Consider the following 26,584-nt stretch of genomic DNA (forward strand, 5'->3'; position numbering starts at 1 on the left):
ATTGTTTACATTTATCATCAGCCATGTCTTTAATTACACCTTGTACTATTGTTATATCAAATTGCTGTTTATTTACTTTATTTTCTACATTCCATTCATGCTTGTTTAGCTTTTTGTTATTCATTTACTTCTAGTCCTTACATAATACTTACTGTTACTTAATTGATGTTTACCATTTGTCATGTACAGTGCTCAGTTGCCCTTTGATTAAAATAGATTTAGGTCAAGGCAAGTTAGATGACTAATTTAAATTATTAGTCTTCACCTTTATTTTGAAACCTTACACCACTAAATTACGAGTTGAATGGTAATAACGGTCACTTTTTTTTTTTTTTTCCTTTTCTTTTGCTAGATTAATAACAATCACTTTCAACATATGCAACATATGTTAGTGCTATTTGTGGCCACCGGTAACGGCTGGATACATGACATTCATTTGGTCGTTTTCTGCAGTCAAACTTGTAAGGACCAAAAAGGTTTCAATATTTCAGTTGTTTTTATTATGGAGCACACAAACGGATACAAGGATTTTGTATATACAGTGACAAAGCTAAAAACAAGTTGAAAAAAGGCGGCCAGAAGAAGACTTGGAGAACATCGTCGCCCAACGGGCTTACTTTTTTGCACTCTTGTACATAACATCAATGACACTCTGCAACAGTACAAGCATATCTTAGTAGAATGATCACCAAAAGTATTCTAATCTAATTTCCACCAAGAACAATAATATCAAGCTTTTATACGACTAGGTGAGGTGGGATCTATGAATTCTAGTTCATCACTTATTTCTATCTATGGTTTTATCATTTGTAAGACCTTTATAACTCTCTTAAGTTGGACAATTAGCAAGTAATTTTGGATATCATGTGTCAAAGGACCTGCTTTAGCAATTAATTTGGATATCCTACAAAGGTTAGTGATAACATTCCTCAAGAGAATGAAGAAAAGCGACCTGGTAGTACTTGAGAAGCTGAGGCCTTTTCTTCTTGTATGTTGGGGTGATAAGATCACGGTCCATGTCGAATGGCACAGGTTCAAGATGAACAGCTTTCACAAATTCAAAACCTTTCAACTGCCAAGCATGTAAAAAGTTTTCAGAAGTCTTCCATAAGAAAACTGTTGCTTCATCTCCACTCACCGCAATAGATGTGGAAAACACCCAAATGGTCTAAGAAAAGTAAATAGACAGGTTCTCAAAATTAAGAGAAAAAAACAAACCTTATTTTCTTTTCCAATCCTTGTGAGCTCCCCAAGTATGTACTCTCTTGCCCTCGGATTATCACAGAGGGAGTTGAAATCCCCAGATATACCATTTTCTTCAGCCCAACGTTCAAGCGCTTGTTTATTTGGGTTCACAACAGCAACAAGGAAAGACTCAAAGCTGTTCCCATATATCCAAATCTGAAATTGCAAGAAATACGGAATCAAACACAAACAAATTTTCAGCAGCCACACCTAAGCCTAATCTCAATGTTCCAAGCAGTTAGAGATCACCATTAGCAACTCCAAGGATTGTTTCCAATAGATTAGGTGAACAATGTCAGAGATTTAAACACAATTAGCAGCTCCATATGGAGTTTCATGATTTCAACCTCCCCTCATACATAACATATGCATTTCTTTCTTTCATTCTCTCTCTCTCTCTCTCTCTCTCTCTCTCTCTCTCTCTGTGCTTAGGATTTAGGAGTGAGGGATAAGATCTGTGTACAGACCTGGGGGAAGAAAAAAAGTCTGATGCGAGTATGAACCAAGTATATAGATAACCTTGAGTCTACCAAGAACTTACTTGGTGCTCAAGATGCAGATGTAAATCAACCCATGGATAAAGTTAGCACCTTGAGGATAAGAAAACAAAATAACATCTGACTGTAAATGCAAAGATGACTTTTTGAGAGTATAAATAATCATGGACACCGGCGTAGGTTTTTGAGAGTATAATGTGTGCCCGTGTGCACGCGCACGTGTGCCCACATGCGTGTGCATGAGAGAGAAAGAGAGAGAGTGCGCGCGCTAACATGTACTTTTGTTTTTAATGATTCAGCTGATGTGTCTAAGTAAGATGAAAAAGGAATTACTTTAACAGTTTAATAGCCATGAGAGGAGAGCATAAAGCTAAAAAAGTAAAAAGGAAAAAAAAAAAAAAAACAAATGAGGCTCCTACATTCTGATGCATGGAAATGATCAAATGTATGCAATCCTATCCCTAGTATATGCAAGTTTATCCTCGCGATTTGAGCTCATGACTGCAGATTGCAATGGGGAAAGTAATGAGGGAGGACATTTTGCAGTGTCACAATAGTCGAGACATATGCAAAGGAAAAATCAAACAAATCACCCTCATTTTACCACACCCTTTTTTTTTTCTTTTTGTTTTTTGATAAAATATTTTACGACACTTGGGGCACACAAATTAGGGAGACACCCCAAGCATATACCAGTAACTATGCATTCCCCTACTACATTAATGGAAGCATCTGACTTCCTGCATATGGATGATAATGGACATGCTCACTGAGACAATGATGTTGAGGAATTATACTCATGTAAAAATACATAAACATACACAACAATTTAGAGGCCTACCGAGTCAATATCAGAAACAAGAGCATAAATATTCTCCAAGTTTTCAACTGCAACATATTCTCCTTGTGAGAGTTTGAAAATATTTTTCTTGCGGTCAATGATTTTCATACTCCCATCTGGTTGCCACTCGCCAATATCCCCTGATGCAAACATTGCAAGGATTGTATTTAAGTATGAATTTATTAGTCAGTTGATCATTAACTAAATCCAGGCCAGACAAACCTGTATAAAACCATCCATCAATCAAAACCTCTTTGGTGAGGTCTTCACGTTTGTAGTACCCTGAGAACAAGGTTTCACCCCTTATGCATATCTCTCCCCGTGGTGTGCTTGAAAGGGCATCATATCCCATTTCAGGAACAGATACTAAGCACACATCCACATTGGGTACTGGAGGACCCACTGTGCCAAGCATATCCAACTGATCTGGTAGCGAAACAAATGTTCCGGCACAGGTTTCAGTGAGACCTGAATTACAGAGAAAATAAATAAATTAGAAAAAAAATTAAAAATATTTTATTATGGAGTATTTACTGAAAGGTGTGAATGGAGAATCCGTGCAGGCATCTGGGCATTCTGGTTTGGAGTCAATAAATCCAGTATCCTTGTCTTACAAATCATAGAAAGAAAATTAAATTTGGTACATCTAATTTGTTATCTAAATTTAGTGCTGTAAATGTAATTCTAAAAATAGGCCTAGTATTAACTAATTGGCTTTTGCAGAATATCCATGAATTTCCACAAGATCCATGCCCTTAGGAGGCCACTTGTGAACATGCCAAAATACATCTAGCTGCCATTCGAGCAAGTGGGTTTTGTGATTTTGGATAAATGCCCATGCTATATTGAAGTTAATGTGCTGAATCAATAGCCACTGTAAGGCACGATACCAATATATCTGATCTGATACTTCTCACGTTAGGTTTTAGACTGGTCTTATGCAGGTAATATGATGGTAACTTGATGGAGATGTTACAAAATGCCCCAACCCAAGGGCTACTAATGTTGTGGATTTGCTGCCAAAAACTGGGGAAGTTCCCAATAGCTTAACTTACCTGTTGACAGTTGGGGCTTGGCATCTCAACTGAAGGTATACAGTAATTTATGATTTAAGGAACACAAATTAGGTGGAGAGAGAGAGAGACCCCCATAAAACATATCTATGACACAGAATACTTTGAAGGAGACTGGATGACATTCAACAAACCCAGCATGAGCAGGATATTATATCAAATCACCATAATGACACACGGGATACTGTCAAGGTAACTATATCAAATCACCATAACCAATGCCTGTCTATCTTGTGTTCATATTTGAACAAATTTGGTTCCTAAAGTATGGAACCTAGAAACGAGAGACTGATTTGGTGGAAATCCCAAAACATACTTGATTTCTCATGAAATAAGAATTATATACAGCTTTCTATGTTATCAATTCCTAATTTCTAGCAGATGATAAGCAACATAATTGAGAATATTTACAAGATAATTTACAAATCTATTCCTATAATTTCTCCTACTTGATTAGGAGTCTTATCTTGTTTTTTATCCTTTTATTTCTCCTCCTTTATCTTGATGCGCCAGCCCACAACTGAAGCCCACATCAATTGCAGTCTCCTTCTTTGCTTTGGACTCTTTTTTACCTTGAGGTTCCCTCGGATCCTAGGACTCTCCAACACCCCCCCTCAAACTAAGGAATAGATATCTCTCATTCCTAGCTTGTCGATAAGGATCTCAAAACCAGGTCTTGACATGGCTTTAGTCAACACATCTACTATTTGCTCTGTTGTAGGAATATAAAGCAGATTTATGCCTCCTTCATTAATTTCTCTTTGGATGAAGTTGCGATCAATCCTGACGTGTTTCATTTTATCATGTTGTACTGGGTTATTAACAATGCATATGGCTGACTTGCTATCACTATATAGTTTCGTTGGTTGAGTCAGAGGTATTTGTAGGTCCTCCATAAGCCTCATCAGCCAAATAAGCTCACATATGCCTTGAGCTATCGCCCTAAATTCTGCTTCTGCACTACTTCTTGCCACTACTGATTGTTTATTGCTTCTCCATGTAACTAGGTTTCCCCATAATTTAGTACAAAATCCTGATGTTGATCAACTATCTATTACTGATCCAGCCCAATCTGCATCAGAAAACCCTTCAGCTCCTCTTTCATCGCTCTTTTGAAACAACAGTCCCTTACTAGGAGTTCCTTTTAAGTATCTCAATATGTGATAAACAGCTGTCATATGTTGTTGAGTTGAAGCATGCATATACTGGCTAACAATACTCACTGCATATGCTATATCTGGGCGAGTTAGGGAGAGATAAATTAACCTCCCTACGAGTCTTTGATATCTATCTTTATCAACCACCAAGTCATCATCCTTTTTCACATATTTCCAATTTCTTTCTAGTGGAGTATACCTAGGTTTGCATCCCAACATTCCAGTTTCTTTTAGCAGATCAAGAGTGTATTTTCGTTGGGAGATAACTATACCTAGTTTGCTCCTTGCTACTTCCATTCCAAGAAAGTACTTCATTTCACCCAAATCTTTGACTTCAAATTCTTCTTTCAATTTCTGTTTCAGGGCTGCTATCTCATGAGTATCATCTCCTGTAATAATTATATCATCTACATACACAATTAAAATACACTTTTTTCCATTAGCAGCATGTTTAACAAAGAGAGTATGGTTGGCATCACCTTGTTTGTATCCAAATTTAATGAGAGTAGAGCTGAATTTTTTGAACCATGCCCTTGGAGACTGTTTCAATCCATAGAGAGATTTTTGTAATTTGCACACCTTTCCACTTTCCTCAGTATCAAAACCAGGTGGAATCCGCATATATACTTCTTCTTCTAACTCCCCATTCAAGAATGCATTTTTTATGTCAAATTGGAGCAATTCCCAATCCATATTTACGGCAATAGATAACAGTACTCTTATAGAATTTAGTTTTGCAACTAGTGCGAATGTCTCCTCATAATCTATCCCATAGGTTTGAGAGAAACCTTGAGCAACCAGCCTAGCCTTGTATCTGTCCACACTCCCATCTGATTTGTATTTGATGGTGAATACCCATTTGCAGCCTATGATCTTCTTGTTTTCCAGAAAGTCAACAACTTCCCATGTGTGGTTGCCTTTTAGCGCCTTCATCTCTTCCATCACTGCCTCTTTCCACTTAGGATCATTTAGTGCCTCTTGAATATTCCGAGGTATAGCCACTGTATCTAAATTAGCGGTGAAAGCCTTGAATTCGGGAGATAACCTGGAATATGTCAAGTAATTTGAAATATGATGCTTTACACATGATCTTACCCCTTTTCTAATAGCAATAGGGAGATGCAAGTCACTGTCAACAGCTGTAACTTCTTCCTCATTCACTGGACTTTCCCTCGGTTCTAGCAGTTGGCAGTTTTGAGGAGCTGGTTGTTTACCTCTTCTTGAGTAGACTTGTATTGGCTTTTCTAGATTCAAGTTGTCCCCTAAATCAGTTTCCATAGATTCAGCTGGGATTTGGGGTTCTTGAGAAGATAATAGGCTCGGGTGATTAGGTTTAGAGCATGCTGGCTGGGAAGAATCAGCTGCAGCAGTTTGATTAAAAACATTATTTGGGTTAAGCTGAGGTATAGGTAATGAAATAGGCATAGGTACTGCTGGATCCCAATGATTATCTTTCAATTGTAGAGAGGTATTTGAGTAATATGACTCATTCTCCATAAATGTTACATCACAAGAGATGAAGACTTTTTTTGATGTAGGGCAAAAACATTTATAACCCTTTTGGGTTGGAGAATACCCAATGAATATACACTTTAATGCTCTTGGTTCAAGTTTATGCTGATTTGGACTGGTTTGATGGACATACACCACACATCCAAGAACTTTGGGAGGAAGAGTATTTAGAATACGAGCACGGGGAAAGATGGAAGTGAGATTTTGTAGTGGGACTTGGTACTTCAAGACTTTGGTAGGCAGTCTATTAATTAGATAGGTAGCTGTTAGAACTGCCTCCCCCCAATATCTATTAGGCATGAAACTTGTGAACATAAGAGATCTAGCCACCTCAAGCAAGTGTCGATTTTTCCTTTCAGCTATTCCATTTTGTTGAGGGGTACAGGGACAAGTGCTTTGATGGAAGATCCCATTGGTAGTAAGATATTGGGTAAACGAGTGAGAGAAGTATTCCCGACCATTGTCAGTCCTAAGGATACAAATAGAGGACTGAAAGACATTTAAAATGAGTTTATGGAAAGTTTGAAAGATTGCACATGCCTCAGATTTTTCTTTCATCAAGTATACCCAACACACTCTTGTATGGTCATTAATAAAAGTTATAAACCATCTTGCCCCATTTAGATTTGGTACTCTAGCCGGTCCCCATATATCACTATGGATCAAATAAAACGGTTTAGAAGGAGTATAGGGGACTGATTGATAAGTACTATGAGTTTGTTTAGCAAGGATGCAATGATCACACTTAAGTACCATTTTTTCTTTATTGATAAATAGGTTAGGGTACAAGTGTTTCAAATAGGAAAAACTAGGATGACCAAGGCGTTTATGCCATAACAAAATTTCAGAATCTGAACTAACCATAAGAGAAAACCTATGAGAAACTTGACTAAGAGACTCCTTATTATCAGAAAGCCAGTAAAGTCCCTCCTTCTCTTCAGCACTGTCAATCACCTTCCCCGAGGATCGGTCCTAAAAAATGCAATATGAAGGAAAGAATGTTACAATAGAATCCAAGTCTCTCGTTAGTTTGCTTACTGATAACAGATTACAACTTAGGTTTGGCACATGCAATACTGATTCAAGTAATAAATCAGCAACACAAACAGTTCCCTTTCCTTTCACCAATGATTGAGTCCCATCAGCCATCAAAACAGTTAGATCCTTATCTCCTATCTGAAAATTATCAAGAGTAGTAGTAGATCCGGTCATGTGGTCAGATGCCCCGGTATCTACTACCCAATGACTCTTATTCATTCTCCTAGCAACCAGAGAAAGAAACTGACCTTTTTGTGCCATAGATGCTGAATAATTTGGTGCTGCCTCATCTGATTCCTTTGCAATATATGAGCTTTGTAACAATTTCTGTAAGAAGTCAATTTGATCAGTAGTTAATCCCATACCTGTTCCTTTTTCACTAGTGGGTACACTTGTTGCAGCATAAGCCGATCTGTCCTTCTTCGGTTTCGGTTTCCAGTTTGGGGGTTTCCCATGCAGCTTCCAGCATGTACTCTTGGTGTGATAAGGCCGATTGCAATGTTCACACCATTGCTTATCCTTTGGAATGTCTTCCTTTCTTGCAGCAGTAAGGGCCGATCCTGAATTAGGTTCGGTTGTTGGTAGCATAACCCTCTTTCTGCTTTCCTCCCGTCTAACCTCAGCAAACACCTCCCGAAGAGATGGTAAAGGCTTTGTACCCAATAATCTTCCTCTTACCTCATCTAAATCTGGATTGAGCCCTTGGAGAAAATCAAAGATTCTCTCTTTTTCCAGCATTTTGCTATACTTTTGGCTATCATCTGCACACTTCCAGCTAGGATCATAAAATAGATCCATCTCCTGCCATAGTTCCACTAGGTTATTGTAGTATTCAGTCACTCCAAGATTGCCCTACTTGGTATTCCGAATTGCAGCCCTAATCTCAAAGCATTGGGCTGTATTTTGAGATCAGAATAGATTTCCTGAACAGCCTCCCACACTTCTTTGGCTGTTTTGTAAAATAGATAGGGTCAGCCTATCTTGGGCTCCATTGAATTGATAATCCAAGCCATCAAAATCGAATTTTCTATCTCCCATCTTTGATATTCTACTGAATTTTCTGGTGGAGTTTGGATTGTACTTGTGAGGTAGCCATATTTCCCTTTTCCTTTAATCACCAAGGTTACGGATTGAAACCATTCTCTAAAGTTTCTTCCGTTCAACCTATGTTGGATGATATGCAGAGTATGACTATCCAAGGAAAGAGTGTTGTTAGGCGCTCCAGCAGTTGAAGTCGCTGGTTGTTGAAGATCCGAACTCAAGGAAGACTCCGCTGCAGTTGGGGCTGCATTCTCATGGTCTTGAGGCTCCATCTGATTCGGATCTTTGGACTAAGAAGAGCCGAGCTCTGATACCATGAACAAATTTGGTTCCTAAAGTATGGAACCTAGAAACGAGAGACTGATTTGGTGGAAATCCCAAAACATACTTGATTTCTCATGAAAGAAGAATTATATACAGCTTTCTATGTTATCAATTCCTAATTTCTAGCAGATGATAAGCAACATAATTGAGAATATTTACAAGATAATTTACAAATCTATTCCTATAATTTCTCCTACTTGATTAGGAGTCTTATCTTGTTTTTTATCCTTTTATTTCTCCTCCTTTATCTTGATGTGCCAGCCCACAACTGAAGCCCACATCAATTGCAGTCTCCTTCTTTGCTTTGGACTCTTTTTTACCTTGAGGTTCCCTCGGATCCTAGGACTCTCCAACAATATTTATATCCATACCCATGCACCTTGGGCAGCCGGAATCTCCCAGCAAACTCACTACATTGGATCTCAAGACTATTACATTCCAGGACACAATAATTACACACCTCCATGAAAGTGACTTTAAGAAAGAGGAATAAACATATTTACTAGGCTCCAAGTTACCAAAAACTTCTCCTATAAGTGAGATTCAAATGCTAATTCAAATAAAGCAGACAACAGAACTTAGATAAGTTTTTCAATGCACTAACTTGAAAAGACAGCCTACCATATCCTTGAAGAACATGAGAACATGCCACCACTCGCAAGAAAGCTTCTACATGAGTAGCAAGAGGTGCTGCTCCAGATAAAATAACTCGTACATTTCCCCCTAGACCTTGCTTGACCTTAAAGATGGAGAAACAACTGAGAGATATACCAAAGAATTATGGTCCACTAAGGAAAAGAAGATTTAAAAGCCGCAGGAAGTAGATGTCCACCACCTTATTAAAAACAATTCGGTCACAAAATGGAGCTGCATCTGTATGTTTACTCCCCTTCCTCATGTTATGTAGCTTGCTGCAGTATTTTGACTCAAAAAAATGAGAGAGCACAAAACTAAGAAAACATCAAAGTAGATTACATTACCTTATATTACAATGTTGCTTGTGGAATGTGCATGATTAATAAAATGATGCTTGAAATAGGAAAGTACAAGATGCAGATCTTAAGAGTGAATTTTCAGGGCTAAGTAAATTACAATAAGAAAATGAACAGGAAATGAAATTGTTCTACTAGGAAGAAAACAACAACAGTTTTTGAAATATTAGATTCCCTCACACCCCCCCCCCCCCCCCCCCCCCAACACGGGAGATCATCATAACCACAAGGCTAGGTATGTGAAGAACTTACTATTTGTATGCAAGGTTAAACATGGTATGTTTTAAGAAGCCCCCAGATGAAATCTTCTGTTGCAATCCTGAAAATAATGGGATTTCGAGAATGAAAATCACGAAACTTGAATAGAACAATGAGAAAGATCAAACATCTGTAGTTGTCTATATAATAGCAATAGAATGAAAGAAGACCACATGCCTGTAGAAAAAAAAAAAACCTAAAGAGCACATAAACTTCTTAAAATACCATTAAATGTCATACACCAAGACTCATTTGCAACTTCTAAAAGTGCTATAGACACTCTTCCAAACATGTCTTATTATTTTTCAATGTTTTCTACCAGCTAACGATTTGAGAACACCAATGTTCATTATGAAATCTTTTCCGTACATCACTCCAACATGTTATATGTATAAAATTAAATTTAAATAAAAAATAAAAACAGACATAAATTTACATGTACAAATTTCCCTCTAAAACTTTTTAAGAATTCTGAGTTAAAAAGCATTCTCTGAATAAAGTTTTCTAAAATGTATATTAGGACTCCATGATCAAAATAATTTCTTATCATGTAGAATGAAAGTTAAATTTTGTGTCTACTTATATGATATAGGGTTAAAATTTTTCTGGGTCCACTGACATCTTTTGTAGTGGCCCTGGAACCCCAAGGGTTAAGAAAACAAGCAGAGACCTAATGCAGAGTTTGATCTATCAGTAGAGAGATCCCTTACCATTAATGCTAACTTGATTTTTGTTTCTTGACCATCTTTAAGTAGTGAAAATAACTATTTCGCTAATGATTTGAATAAAAAATTATTCTCACAGTTTCTAAACCAGCTAAAATGACTTTGTGCCACTTTTAAGTGGACTACTGTTCATTTGGCTTCTAAAAATTAGCTATTTTCCCAATAACAAAAAGAAGCTATAACCTATATATACATGTAATACTCTTTCTTCATCCATCCCTATCATATGAACATAACTTAGTCAATCTGAATTCATTCAAATCTTTATTACTGTTTATTAGCTATTAAATCATATAAGCTTCAAAACTGAAATGTAATATATATGTGTGTGTGTGTGTGTGTGTGTGTGTACTTTTCTACATAATCTTAATAACTTAAAATTCAAACAATCTTTGATATATAGCACACAATACTAGAAGCTCAAATCTCAAACCTCATCTAAACTCTCAAAGACTGAAAACTGAAATCTAAAGGAGAAGAAGAAAGTCACAACCTTAGCTTTTCCCTTTTTCCTTTTTATATTACAATATCATAACTAAAATCTCAGTGAAGTTATTTTATAATGTTAAAAACTCTCAAATTTGAAAACATTACCTCAAATCTCACAAACTTGAACATTGACAATATTACAGTATTTTCTTTCTTAAAATGGTGGGAAAATATTAGAATTTTCTATTAACACTTATTCACATAATTCCAAAGAGAGAGAAAGATCAACAATCAAATTTGTAGGCTCTAATTGCCCATATATGAACACAAAAGGGTCTAGATGAAATTTATCCACATCATAAAACGTGATAAGAGACATATTATTGTCACTCCAATTTTAATTCTTTTTTTTAACCTATAGTTAACAGCGGGAGAGGTTTTTGCCTATTTTTCAAACTTTGGGCTCTAGCTTCATGGGATGCTTCAAGAGGTTTAGGTAAAACTTACCCCAAGATAAAATATTTATTATTTAAATTGTCTTTGTCATGTCATTTATTTTTTGAAAATTTTTGTGTTTCATATCTATCCTATTTCATATCTGCATCCATTGTTTGTATCCATGCTTCTTACATGAAATATTGCAATTTTCACTTAACTGTGACCTCTCTCCAAAAAATAAATGTTTTGAGTATTCTCTATCCAGACTTTAGTCCAGTAGCAGGCTCCAAAACTAAAAATCAGCAAGCTAAATTTCTTTTAATGATTTTTTGGATTAAAAATAAATTTTGAGAGGTAAAACATGAAATGTAAGAGTGGTGAATAAAATTATTGTTTCTCTAAATGTATACTTCAAATAAGGATACAATACATGAAAACCGTTATGAAATTTCCTTGCAACACATCCCCTCCCTATGGTATACAAATTACAAATAGTCCTGGCATTGTTAGTTCAATTGCCAGTTGTACTCATTGCAAACTCACCCAATTTTCCTCTTCTGTTAATCAAGCCCCTTATATTTTGAACCTAACATACTTACAATGCACTATCACTAATCCTCTATCCAATTATCACCACCAACACTCTCTCCCCTCCCTCCTCTCCCTCTTCCCCTCCTGAACCCCTTTGATAACCCTACCATAACTATCTTGATGTAGAATGCCTACAAGTTGAGTTTAAGGAGCAGTGGGAGGCCTAATGGGGTTAACAAAAGCTTGAAGTTAAAATGATCATTTGACAAATGTAGGATATTTGGATTGCTCCATAACATGTGCCTTGCACAAGGTTCAGCAACCTTGTCCTTGAGACGAGGCAATTTGAGACTTGGGTCCCCTTGGGTTCATAGGAACTTCCCTCATCCGACTGGCTCCCACTGTGGAATTCTTTTGGATGGAATCCAAAGTAACCACCTAGTCAGGATATCAAATATCCTATAAAGGATATCAACCACATGATGACTGAATACTATTGATGACTGAATACTATTGATGACTGAATAGTGTACCTTGCTTAGCACATTGACTGAATAGTATTCAGTCATCAATAGTGTACATTGACTGAAAACTATAAAGGATATCAACCACCAAGCAAGGTACACTATTGATGACTGAATACTATAATCAAATTAATGGTTATTGGCTTGAAATGGATCATTATCAAGGTACTAAGATGAAGTGCAGTAATGATGCCAAGATACTCCAAGAATTTGTGGAAAGAGACAGAATGTTCGCCTTCCTTGCAGGTATCAATGTGGAGTTTGATCAGGTTAGGGAACAAGTACTAGGGAAAGAGAAGTTACCGTCACTCAGTGAAGTCGTCTTTATAATTCGGGCCGAGGAAAGTAAAAGGTCAGCTATGCTTGACACCCTGACAGCTGAAGGTTCGGCTATGATCTCCACAAGGACCACAGAAGATGGAATTAAGGGCAACAACTCAGGACACAGTAACAAAACTGAGAACAAAAAAGGCAGAATTCACTAAGTCTCCTAATTGAGAGGGACTTGTCACGGAAGGGTCCTGAGAACAGCCGATTCGAGTAGTTAGAATTTTAATTTGTTTTCGCTTACTAGTGTAATTTCCCTATTGCTGTCATTTTGTTCTTTTTACTGCTGTAACTCCACTATTAATATTAGTTATGTTGAAGATAATCTTGGAAGAGATAAAGCAGAAATTATATCTCGGAGATTTGAAACAAAAGGCCAGATAAGAAGATAGAAGATAAAGCCTTTTTTTATATCTGAAAAAATTAAGTTTTTATTATCTAAATAAGTTGTTATTAATTTGTAATTTAAATGTCCTATTTTTTAGCTTGGAGATAGGTTGTATTGCTGTATTTAACACAGCTGTGTACCACAGAATAGTTAGAGTTGTTTTGTGCTTTGGATCTCTTCTCAATCAGAATTTTGATTCTCTAAATTCTTCATGGTATCAGAGCCTAGGTTTCTATAAATTACCATACCTTCCGTAGCACATTAACTCTCCTCAATATGGCCGATGTCTCAACCACCAGTGCAACCTCCAATATCGCGCCTTCCGCAGCACAATCAGTTCTTCCATCCCCTTCGCCTATCTCAGTAGACCATCATACCCTTCAAATCACACAGCATAAGCTTACCGGAACCAATTATCGGGAATGGTCTCAGTCGGTTATGTTGGTGATGAAAGGAAAAGGCAAGATGGGTTATCTCACAGGCAGAACAACACAACCAGATGCTGATACACCCGAGTATAGTACCTGGGATGCTGAAAACTCCATAGTGATGGCTTGGATCATCAATTCTATGGAGCCAAAGATAGGGAAAACCTACCTATTCTATAAGACAGCCAAGGAAGTGTGGGATGCCGTTCAAAGTCTGTATTCGGATATGGAAAATACAGCACAATGCTTTGAGGTAAGATCGGCCTTAAGAATCACCCGCCAAGGTAACAACTCGGTCATTGATTACTACAATATTCTATCTGAACTATGGCAAGAGATGGATCTATATTATGATATAAACTGAGAGTGTACAAAAGATGGAGTGAGGTATGCTAAGATGGTCGAGAAGGAGCGGGTGTTTGATTTCTTGCAGGGACTAAACTCTGACTTAGATGAAGTCAGAGGACGACTCCTAGGGATAAAACCCTTTCCTTCCATCAAGGAGGCCTTTGCCGAAGTAAGGAGGGAAGAAAGCAGAAAAAAGGTGATGATGCACACAACAACAGAAGTTAACAATCAGGGTGGATCAGCACTTGCAGTCTCCAAACAAAGGACAACAACACCTCGAGGAGATCATACAAGAGATAAATCTTGGTGCGATCATTGCAAGAAACCAAACCACACCAAAGAAAACTGCTGGAAGTTACATGGAAGGCCAGCTAATTGGAAGGGGAGAAACCAGAATCAGAAAAAACCACAACTAGCCTATGCAGCAGATACAAAAGAAGGTACAAGTATCACCCTAACGTCCAACCAGTTGGAAATTCTGCAACAAGTTCTAAACCAAACAAGGGTTACAAAACCCACTGATTCTGAGGAAGTATCAAACCCAACAGCCTCCCATGTAAAACAAGGTATAGTTTATGATTGTTATCTTTCTAAGCTGCTTAATAAGAATGATTGGATTGTTGACACGGGAGCTTCCGACCATATGACCGGATCTCTTTGTGGTATGATGGATTACAAACGTTGTGAGAAGAATATTAGGGTAACTATGGAAGATGGTGCAATATCACATGTTGAAGGTGAAGGTTCGATATATCTAGATGGTTTATGGCTGAAATCTGTTCTATATGTGCCTTCATTAAAATGCAACTTGCTGTCTATCAGCAAAGCTACTAGAGATATGCATTGTAAAGTGACGTTCTTTCCGACTCATTGCGTGTTTCAGGACCTCGTTTCGGGGAAGATGATTGGCAATGCTAAGGAGAGAGAAGGCCTTTACTATGTGCAAAGATCGGCTGCAGCTCCTGTTTTTCTTTCTAGGTTACAGAATTCTTTTGTTTCCTCTACTGTTTCAGATTCTAACATCTACTTATGGCACAAAAGATTAGGTCATCCGAACTTTCGATATTTAAAGATTTTGTACCCTCATTTATTTAGCAATAATATGAATGATTCATTCAATTGTGAAGAGTGCATTCTTGCTAAACAAACTAAATCTTCTCATCCTATTCATGCATATCAACCAACTAAACCTTTTTACATTATCCATAGTGATGTATGGGGGCCAACTAGGTTACCTAATCTTAACCAATACTCGCTGGTTTGTCACTTTCATAGATGATCATACTAGAGTGTGTTGGGTGTTTTTTATGAAGGAAAAATCAGAAGTCTTTAAACTTTTTAGGAACTTTCATCAAATGGTTCTCAACAATTTTCAAACATCCATTCATATCCTTCGTTCGGATAATGGAAAAGAATACTTCTCCTCTGAATTCGAGACATACTTGAGAGACAATGGCATTATTCATCAAAGCACATGTCCCTATAACCCCCAACAAAACGGAATTGCCGAGAGGAAAAATCGACATTTGCTAGAAACTGCTCGCACATTGATGTTCTCTAGTTCTGTGCCTACATCTTTTTGGGGAGAAGCCGTCCTTACAGCAGCCTATCTCATTAATAGGCTTCCTACTAAGATCCTCAATTTCAAAACCCCATTAAACACTCTCATTACATCCTATCCTCTCCTAACCCGCATGCTGAATTCCTTATCCCCTAAAATCTTCGGATGCACAGCCTATGTTCATAATTTTCACTCAAAATTGAATCCTAAGTCCTTGAAGTGTGTGTTTGTTGGCTACTCACCCACCCAACCAGGATACAAGTGTTATTGTCCTAACACTAAAAGGTTTTTGGTATCATGTGATGTCTCTTTTCTCGAGAATCAGTCTTATTATCCTACCACTAACCTGCAGGGGGAGATGATGACTAAAGCAGTTTTTGGTAGAGATAATTGTTAGGATGTTAGTATTTTGCCTGAAACAGCTGTTCCTTCTACTCCTATTCCGAATATTGTAACTTATTCAGGGGGAGAACAGCAGAAATCTGCTGCAGAAAAAATAGAAAAAACTGCAATCGATCCTAATCCTGAATCAAAGCTGCCACTTAAGATATATTCAAGAAGAAAGGATCTCGAACCAAGGCAAGACCAATCATCATTCCTGGAACAAGGTCCAACACATGGAGAGGGAGCAAGAAATGAATCAGCAGTGCCAATTGAAGATCGCAACAGAATACAGAATGCTGAATCAGAAACAAGAAATTCGGAGGCTGAATCAGTTGATCTGGATGTCCCAATTGCTAGGAGAAAAGGGGTAAGATCATGTACTAAACACCCCATTGCTAATCATTTGGTGTATTCTCAGCTTTCCCCAGGTTTCAGGGCATTTACTATAAAATTGGATGAGGTGTACATACCAAAAAACATTGGTGAAGCTCTACAAAATCCTAATTGGAAAAAGGCTGTAATGGAAGAAATGGATGCCCTAATAAAAAATGGCACGTGGAAACTAGTTGAACTACCTGAGAACAAGAAAGCGGTAGGAAGTAAATGGGTTTTCACAACAAAACATAGAGCTGATGGAAGCATTGAACGATACAAAGCAAGGTTGGTGGCCCAAGGATTCACACAAACCCAAGGTATAGATTATGAAGAGACATTTGCACCTGTTGCAAAGCTCAATTCTATACGTGTGTTATTATCAATTGCAGCCAACTTAGATTGGGAACTACACCAACTTGATATAAAGAATGCGTTTTTGAATGGAGAGCTAGAAGAAGATATATATATATGAGAATTCCTCCCGGATTTGAAGAAAAAGGGAAGGTTTGCAGATTAATCAAATCTCTATATGGGCTAAAACAATCTCCTAGGGCCTGGTTCAAGCGATTTAGTACCACATTACATCAGCTGGGGTATCAACAAGGGCAGTCTGATCATACCCTATTTACTAAACATGCTGCTAATGGTCTAAAAACAATTTTAATTGTCTACGTGGATGACATTATTATTACAGGTAATGATCATCAAGAGATCAAAACTTTAAAAGAACAATTACAGCAGACTTTTGAAGTAAAAGACCTTGGGCAGATGAGATACTTTCTTGGGATGGAAGTAGCAAGGAGCAAGGAGGGAATTCTTATATCTCAAAGAAAATATACACTAGACCTACTCAAAGAAACAGGCAAGCTGGGTTGTAGACCAGCTAGTACCCCACTAGAACCCAATTGGAAGGCCAATATAGATGGGACAGGAAAAGAAGTAAATAAGGAGCGGTATCAAAGATTAGTGGGGAGGCTAATATACTTATCTCTTACCAGACCAGACATTTCATACGCAGTAAGTAAGGTAAGTCAATACATGCATTCACCTCATGATAAACATCTTGATGCAGTTTATCATATCCTAAGATACCTGAAAGGAACTCCTGGTAATGGTATTTTATTCAAAAAGTACGAAGACCGAGGAATTCAAGGGTTTGTAGATGCTGATTGGGCAGGTTCAGTTGAAAATAGTAAATCAACTTCTGGTTATTGCACAAAGCTGTGGGGAAATATTGTCACATGGAGAAGCAAAAAACAGAGTGTGGTAGCAAGAAGTAGTGCTGAAGCAGAGTACCGGGCTATAGCTCAAGCAGTTTGTGAAATAATATGGCTAGAAAAATTTATGAATGATTTGAAGATGACTAATACTGATCCTACAAGATTATACTGTGATAGTAAATCTGTCATCAGTATAGTAAACAATCCAGTTCAACATGACCGGATGAAACATGTGAGAATTGATAGGCACTTCATCAAGCAAGAGATTGAAGATGGTGGAATAAACCTGATGTACATTCCTACTGGCCTACAAGAAGCTGACATCTTTACAAAAGCAATGAACAAACAAGGCTTTGAAGTAATAAGAGGCAAGCTGGGAATGAAGGATATCTATGCTCCAGCTTGAGGGGGAGTGTTGAAGATAATCTTGGAAGAGATAAAGCCGAAATTATATCTTGGAGATTTGAAACAAAAGGCTAGATAAGAAGATAGAAGATAAAGCCTTTTTTTATATCTGAAAAAATTAGGTTTTTATTATCTAAATAAGTTGTTATTAATTTGTAATTTAAATGTCCTATTTTTTAGCTTGGAGATAGGTTGTATTGCTGTATTTAACACAGCCGTGTACCACAGAATAGTTAGAGTTGTTTTGTGCTTTGGATCTTTTCTCAATCAGAATTTTGATTCTCTAAATTCTTCAAGTTAGTAAGGCTAGAAGATTCCCCACGTGGAGGGGGGTAGAATAGGACAAACGGGGTGGTTATAACCAAATGGGGAAAGGATCTGCTGTTGCAGCACCTCCACCTATCGATTGTATATATACTCCTGAGCTATGCTGGGAAGAACATCATTGAATTGAATATCAGAATCGATTTCTTCCTTCTATTGCTTTTGTTACTCTCTTTCTTCTCTCACTTTCTTCCCTCTCATGCTCTTTCTTCCTCACTCTACTCTGTTATGTTTCGATAGAAACCATATCCTAATCCATTCCAAGCTAGGAGTGTTCCAAATTCACGGGAGAGCTGTGACGGGACTTTGGTGCACTTACTACAAAAAATCCTGTCACACAAGGGAGAATTGTTTCAAGCTTCATGGGAAGGCACAAGTCCCGAGTCGAAACAAAGGATTTAAGGGAAAGTAGCAAAGCAAAGTACATTACACAAATGGAGAAGAAACTCCCCAAAGAAAAGGTTGCTTCTAGCGAGGCAGAATCTGGAGAACTGAAGAAAGAAGAAATTGACAGGCTAAGAGACCTTATTAATTCCCTTACTCCATCCTCTATTAAGTGTTTAGTGGCTCAATCAGGTAAGTGCCTTGTCTCCTATAGCTTTAATGCCTCAGAGGTGTCCCAATCTAACTCTTGGGTTGTAGACTCAGGAGCTACCTATCACATAACCCATAGTCCAACCCAGTTTGATTCCTATAAACCTTGTCTCAGTACCAAGAAAATTATAGTTGCCGATGGCTCTTCCATTACTATTGCCGGCCAAGGAACTGTTAATTTAACCTCCACCTTGTTTTAAAAAATGTGTTGTATGTGCCTAAATTATCCACTAATCTGATCTCCATTCCTCAAATTACCAAGGATCTCAATTGCAAAATAACCTTCTTCTCTACGCATTATGTTTTTCAGGATTTGGTTATGGGGAAGATGACGGGATTTGCTAAGGATAGGAATGGACTCTACCATCTTGAAGAGAAGAGTGACTGTACAAATAAAAAAACAAGCTGTCCCTTTCATGTTCAAGAGAAATCCAATACTTCCAAAATTTGGTTTTATCACTACCAACTTGGACACCTACCTTTCCGATTACTGGAAAACATGTATCTTTCCTTGTTTAGTAATGTTAATATTAAGAGTTTCCATTGTGAAAACGTGTGAAATTGCAAAACATCATCATGTCTCATTTCCATTAATTATTATTCAAGGTCTTTGTAGTTTTTGACAGAAAAACAACATTCCTTCATTCGAAATTAACAAAGTATATGTATGGTATAGATGTAACCCTTCATAGGAGTCGATTGTCTTAGAAACTGCCGAACAAGGTAGTGGGAAAAAAATATCCTAGGGATAAAATTATAATAAACTGTACACTCAAATAGAAAATTGAAAAACTGAATAATTACATATTTTCTACACTCCCCCCCCCCCCCCCCCTCTCAAGATGGGTTGTAAATGTTAAGTAAACCCAGCTTGGATTTCATATCCTCAAACTTGGTCTTCAGTAGAACCTTAGTTAGAATGTCTACAATCTGAAAAATAGTAGGTATGTAGGAAATATTGATAGTTCCATCTTCAAATTTTTCTTTTATAAAGTGCCTATCTATATCCACATGTTTAGTTTGATCATGATGAATTGGATTTTTAGCTATACTTATAACAACTTGATTATCACACAATATGTTAATTTGATCACAAGATACAATTTTTAAGTTCAAGAAGCAATCGCTTTAACCACATTCCTTTGCATATTCCATGAGCCATTGCTCGAAATTCAACTTTTGTACTACTTCGGGCCACAACTGTTTGCTTCTTCTTGCTCCAAGTTACCAAGTTTCCCCATACATAAGTACAATATCCAAAAGATAGAACCAACCCAATCCGAATCAGTGGATACCTCAATATTCCTATTATTAAAGTATAATAGACCTTCCCTAGGAGTTTTCTTTAGGTATCTCAAAATGTGATACAATTGGTTCATATGCTCTTCAGTGGGATTGTTCATAAATTGGCCGGCTACATTTATCGCAAAACCAATATCAGGTCTTGTATATGATAGATAGATAAGTCTTCCAACCAGTCTCTGATATCTTCATTTATCAACAGGAGCATTTTTCCTTTCCTCTCTATCTTTAGTTACAATCTCCATTGGAGAATCTAAAGGTTTGCATCCAAGCATTCCAGTTTCCTTAAATAGATCAAGAACATATTTACGTTGAGAAACTACAACAATTGTCTTGGATCTTGCCAATTTCCATCTAAGAAAATATTTTAGATTTCCCAAATCTCTGACTTCAAATTCATTTGCAAGAAACCTCTTGAGTTTGCTACTCTCCTCTTTATGATCTCCTGTTAGGATTATATCATCTACGTACACAATAATAATGGATATTCTTCAACAAAGTATGATCAAACTGACATTGTGAATAACTAAACTTCTTTACTACTTCTGTAAATCTATCAAACCAAGCTCTAGGAGACTATTTGAGACCATAAAGAGATTTCTTTAACTTATAGACTTTGTTTGAGTTTGTTTGATCCTCAAGACCTACAAGTATCTCCATATACACCTCCTTTTCCAAATCTCCATTGAGAAAAGCATTCTTGATATCTAATTGATGTAATTTCCAGTCATGATTCACTACAAAAGATAAAAGTACTCGAATTGTATTTAATTTAGCAACAAGAGCAAAACTCTCTTGATAGTCAATACCATAAGCCTATGTGAAACCTTTAGCAACTAATCGAGCTTTGAACCTTTCAACACTTCCATTTGCTTTCTGCTTAATGGTAAAAATCCATTTGGATCCAACTAGATTCTTTCTAGGAGGCAAATTGACTACATCCCAAGTTCCATTCTTTTCAAGTGCTCTAATTTCTTCATTTACAGCTTGCTTCCATTCAGGTATCTGGAGAGCTTCTTGTATATTATTAGGAACCTAAATATCTGTTAGTTTAGTAGTAAAAGCACAGTATTCTGGGGATAACCTCTTGTAAGATAGGAAATTGCAGATGGGATGCTTTGTGCAGGACCTTACACCTTTTCTTTGGGCAATTGGTAGATCAAGATCATCTAAATTCACCTCTTCAGAATTAGAAACAGTATTACCTTTTTGTGTCTCTTTTGGAATTGAATTTGGTTCAACTTCATGGTTAGTAGTGAGTTGCACTTGTTCTTCTACATGTCCTTGATCTTTCTTCCTTCTAGAATAGACAATTATTGCTTTGTTGTTAACAATTGAAGGAATACTCAAAGGATGTAACTGTTGTAATGGAACACTCAAAGACTGTAAATTTGATTGATGTTCAATGACATGAGACTTTGGACTAGGAGTAGAAGGAAGGACAGTAGTAGGAGATGATTCAAAATCCCAAAAACCAAAATTCTTCTGAATTCTCACTCTCCCCCTGAATATTGGTTTTGGAATAATAGGGTTGTTTTTCTAGGAAAGTAACATCCATAGAATGATAGAATTTCTTTGTGAGAGGATAGTAACACTTATATCCCTTCTGATTTGGAGTATTACTGAGGAAGATACATTTGATTGCTCTAGGGTCAAATTTATCTCAATTTTAATGAGGAATATGGACAAAAGAAGTACAACCAAACACTTTAAGAGGTATAGATGAGATGAGATGATTGGTAGGATATGCCTTGAGAAAAACTTGACATGAAGTCTGAAATTTGAGAATCTAAGAAGCCATTCAATTAATAAGATACGTAGTAGTAAGAACAACATCCCCCCAAAACAACCCTACCAAAGAAATAATCTTTCAAAACCAATATTGGAGGCATTCAATTAAAATAATTTTTTGGCATTATCAGTATTGAGAATTTGAATTTTGGCATTGAATTGAGTTTGAACCATGATGTGGAAGTTATTGAATAATTGTCCTCCCTCGGAGTTTTCTTTCATGAGAAATACCCATGAGAGACGAGTGTGGTCATAGATGAACAAAACAAACTATCTTTCCCAGGTTGCACTTATAATTTTAGAAGATTCCCAAACATCACTAAGAATTAATGAGGAAGGATGAGATTCTTGGTAAGTTTGATGTGGATAAGAATCGCAAACATGCTTAGATAATTGACAGACTTCACATGGAACATCAACTGAATTTTTATTAAATAAGGATGGAAAAAGTTCTTTTAAGATACAAAAGATTAGGATGACCCAAACGATAGTGCCGTAACATAATCTCACTATCATTACTAGACCAAAGAATTGAAAAAGAACATTTCCCGTCAACTGTCTTCTGAGTTTGTCTTCTAGAAGACTCGGTCACCTTGAACATATAGAGTTGCTTCCAATATTTTAGTTAGACAACTAAAATATTGGGTGTTTGAGAGGTCTCCTTGACAATGCCTCTACTATGTCTTTGGTGTCGGAATACTTCTCCTTTGCGGCATCCCAAAATTCTTGTGTCGTCTTGTGGAGGATGACATTTACTCTGAGGACTTGTGTCTTCATTAAAAGTAGATTTATTTTACTGGTATTGCAACCAGCATCATCCTTCAATTCCTTTGGAGATATGACTAACAACAACCCCTCAAAGGCTAATTAGGATTTGATTTGATGTATCTTCTTTCTTGCGGGACTAGAGAGACGATTGTGGATGTGGCTACGATGATGGCGGACAAAAATGGAGATGGGCAGTGGCCGATCTATGACTGTGGCTCCATTCTGTGACCATCTTCGCCGCTTTCTCTCTCTCTCTCTCTATCTCTCTATCTCTCTCTCTCTGAACTCTCCGTCTCACCGCTCTAATACCATGTAGTTTTTGACAGAAAAACAACATTCCTTCATTCAAAATTGACAAAGTATATGTATGGTACAAATGTAACCGTTGCATAAGAGTCATTTATGTCTTAGAAACTGCCGAACAAGGCAATGGGAAAAAAATATCCTAGGGATAAAATTATAACAAACTGTACATTTAAATATAAAATTAAAAAACTAAATAATTACATATTTTCTACAATCTTCTATGCCTTTTTTCCTTGATTCACATTGATATTTGGGGGTCCATCTAGAATTCCTAACATTACATGGGCTAGGTGGTTTGTTTCTTTCATTGATGATTACACTAGAATAACTTGGTTATTCCTCATGAAAGAAAAAGCAGAAGTTAGCCATACTTCCCACTTTTCACAAAATGATTAACACACAATTTGGGGTGTCTGTAAAACGGGTTAGATCTAATAATGCAAGAGATTACTTTAACCAAACTCTTTCACAAATTTTCCAAAGGGAATGAATCATTTATGAGTGCTCGTGTGTCGATACACCTCAATAAAATAGCATAGTTGAAAGGAAAAATAAGCACTTAATGTTACATGGGCATTCTTGTTTCAAAATAATGTTCTAAAACATTTTACGAAGGAAGTTGTTTTAACGAAAGCTTACATAATCAATAGGATATCATCTAGAGTACATGGAAATCAAAGTCCTACATGTGGTCTCCAAATTCTATCCCATTTAGAATTACAACCTAAAGTGTTAAGTTGTGTCACCTTTCATGAAAATGCATCATTCTTCCAAGCCCAAACCCCTTATCTTTGAGGGGAGAATTTCAAGGTGGAAGATAAGGAAGGATTCCTTCTTGACAGTATTCCCACATCCAACACAGTTGGTTCCAATTCCAAGTCCTTCCCAAGTGCAACTTCCTCCCCCAAAACCTGAAATAGACACCCCAACTTCCCAAAGAGCACCTGGAACCAAAACTAAGATGGAAATAGAACCTGAAAATATCCAAGAAGGGCAACAACTGGATCTAAATTCTACTAAGCCACTACAAGCCTATTCAAGAAAGAAGAGACTTACTTCTAAACCTCAACAGATTCATGAATTTGAACCAAAACCGAGTACTACATCTTCCTATTCTCCTTCCTTCGATGAGTCAAACTCTCATGATTTGAATTTGCCTATTGCTATTAGGAAGGGAACCCAAAAATGCACTCAACACCCAATTTCTCACTTTGCATCTTCCCATAGATTGTCTCCACAGTATAAAACTTTCCTTACTATCTTACACTACATTAACACTCCTCAACCCTTACAAGAGGCATTAAGGGATAGGAACTTGGTGCAAGCTATGAAAGAGGAAACGATGGGAATGAATGTCTCAGAGAAGAATAAGATATGGGAAATAGCCACCTTACCAAAGGGTAAAAAAAGTGGGATGCGAATGGGTATTTACCTTTAAGTATAAGGTTGGTGGATCCTTAGAAAGGTACAAAGCTAGGCTAGTTGCAAAAGAGTATACTCAAACCTATGGGGTAAACTATCAAGAGACTTGTGCCCCCTCTTGCAAAAACAAATACAGTATGAATATTATTGTCCCTAGCTGCTAATTTGGTTGATGTTTACAATAACTTGATGTGAAGAATGCCTTTTTTCATGGAGACTTGGAAGAAGTGTTCATGGAACCACCACTCGGATTTTATCAAAATTTTGGTAATAATAAAGTTTGTAGGTTGAAAAAGGCATTGTATGGGTTGAAACAATCTCCCCGAGCATGGTTTGGGAGACATATGAAAGCCATGCTAGCAATTGGGTACAAACAAAGTCAAGGAGACAATACTCTGTTTATAAAACACTCAACCACAGGTGAAATGGCAGCCCTACTTGTGTATATTGACAACATCATTATAATCAAAGATGATCTAGCCGAGAGAGAATCTCTCCAGAGATGCTTGGCTAAGGACTTGAGATTAAAGATCTTAAGAGGTTGAAATACTTCTTGGGCATTGAGGTGGCTTACTCAAAGAAGGGTATCTTGATTTCTCAACGGAAATATGTTGGATCTTCTCCCATTGAGCTAAACCATAGAATGGGTAAAGAAGAAGAGGATGGTGTAGTTGATAAGGGGCGATATTAAAGACTTGTTGGGAGATTAATTTACCTCTCCCACACTAAACCAAATATAACCTATGCAATGAGCATAGTGACTCAATTCATGCATGACCTGAGGGAAAAGCACTAGCAAGCAATTCACAAAATTATGCATTATCTCAAAGCAATGCCAAGACAAGGGATTTTATTCAAAAGAGGTGAGGAACTTAACTTGGAGGTTTATGCAGATGCTGACTATACTTCCTCTCTAGTGGATAGGAGGTCTACATCTGGCTATTGTATCTATCTAGGGGGCAATCTAGTAACTTGGCGGAGAAAGAAGTAAAATGTGGTTGCATTATCTAGTGCAGAAGCTGAATTTAGGGCTATGGTAAATGGGATTTGTGAACTTTTGTGGCTTAAGATAGTTCTTGATGATCTTAAGATCAAGAGAAAATGACCTACGAAGCTTTATTATGACAACAAATCTTCCATCAAAATTGTACACGATTTGGTCCAACATTATCGCACTAAACACATTGGGGTGGACTGGAATTTCATAAAGGAAAAATTGGACAATGGGCTGATTAGTATTCCCTACATGCCTTCGAGTAATTAGCTGGCTGATGTCTTAACTAAGGGATTGCCTACTCTAAGATTTCAAGAGATCACAAGCAAGCTTGGAATGGAAGACATCCATTCACTAGCTTGAGAAGGTGTGTTAGAAATCCTTGAAATAATTCTTCTCTACCTATAGAATTTGCTTTATTCAGAAAACCTATAAAACCTTGTATAATCCCTAGTCTTTCTCTTGTTATTACCTTTCCTATCTCCTAGGATTAATTTCCTGATTCTTTGCAAGTTGACCTACCAAATATAGTCTCTCCTATGCGTATAAAATGACGTGTATTATCAATGAAGATAAGAAACTATTCTTCTTCTTCTTCATGCATCAAAACACTAAAGATGTTTAAGGCCACAATATTTATGAAGCACAAGTCAACATCTGATTTTAAGTATCCCTTATATCTTGTTCAAAATGTGTCACGATCATGAATTAGCATATCATGAGAGAGAAAATCGTACCTGAATAAACTCTATCCAATACACGGGGAACGGCACAAAAGATAGTAGGTTTCAACTCGCCAATATCTTCAATCAGTGACTTAACATCCTAAAGATGGAAACAAACACCTGATTGGTACATTGAACTATGATGTATGAAAAAAAGAGAAGGTAATTGTATTACCCCACGCCAAAATCCTATTGAAGCACCATGATGGATAAAACACTCCTCAATTACCCGATCAAAGATGTGTGCCAGAGGAAGATATGAAAGATAAACATCATTTACATTCAACTGTAAAATTT

The 26,584-nt window shown here is 37.1% G+C and overlaps 1 protein-coding gene across 1 annotated transcript in view; it reads right to left on the reverse strand.

Annotated features, from left to right (window-relative positions):
* Positions 1 to 475: 475 nt before the first annotated feature.
* Positions 476 to 26,584, reverse strand: part of LOC127786620 (long chain acyl-CoA synthetase 4-like) — a 30,979-nt gene continuing 4,870 nt past the window's right edge. The window contains exons 10-19 of the mRNA XM_052314128.1: positions 26,463 to 26,573; positions 26,300 to 26,387; positions 9,973 to 10,039; positions 9,564 to 9,639; positions 9,350 to 9,467; positions 2,806 to 3,051; positions 2,584 to 2,723; positions 1,219 to 1,401; positions 953 to 1,072; positions 476 to 652 (exon numbers count right to left, since the gene is read on the reverse strand). Of these exons, the coding sequence (XP_052170088.1) occupies positions 614 to 652; positions 953 to 1,072; positions 1,219 to 1,401; positions 2,584 to 2,723; positions 2,806 to 3,051; positions 9,350 to 9,467; positions 9,564 to 9,639; positions 9,973 to 10,039; positions 26,300 to 26,387; positions 26,463 to 26,573 (1,188 nt within the window). The 3' untranslated portion in view covers positions 476 to 613. The remainder of the gene's footprint in view (positions 653 to 952; positions 1,073 to 1,218; positions 1,402 to 2,583; positions 2,724 to 2,805; positions 3,052 to 9,349; positions 9,468 to 9,563; positions 9,640 to 9,972; positions 10,040 to 26,299; positions 26,388 to 26,462; positions 26,574 to 26,584) is intronic.

The sequence above is a fragment of the Diospyros lotus genome, chromosome 12 (genome assembly GCF_014633365.1).
Source record: "Diospyros lotus cultivar Yz01 chromosome 12, ASM1463336v1, whole genome shotgun sequence".
NCBI lineage: Eukaryota > Viridiplantae > Streptophyta > Magnoliopsida > Ericales > Ebenaceae > Diospyros > Diospyros lotus.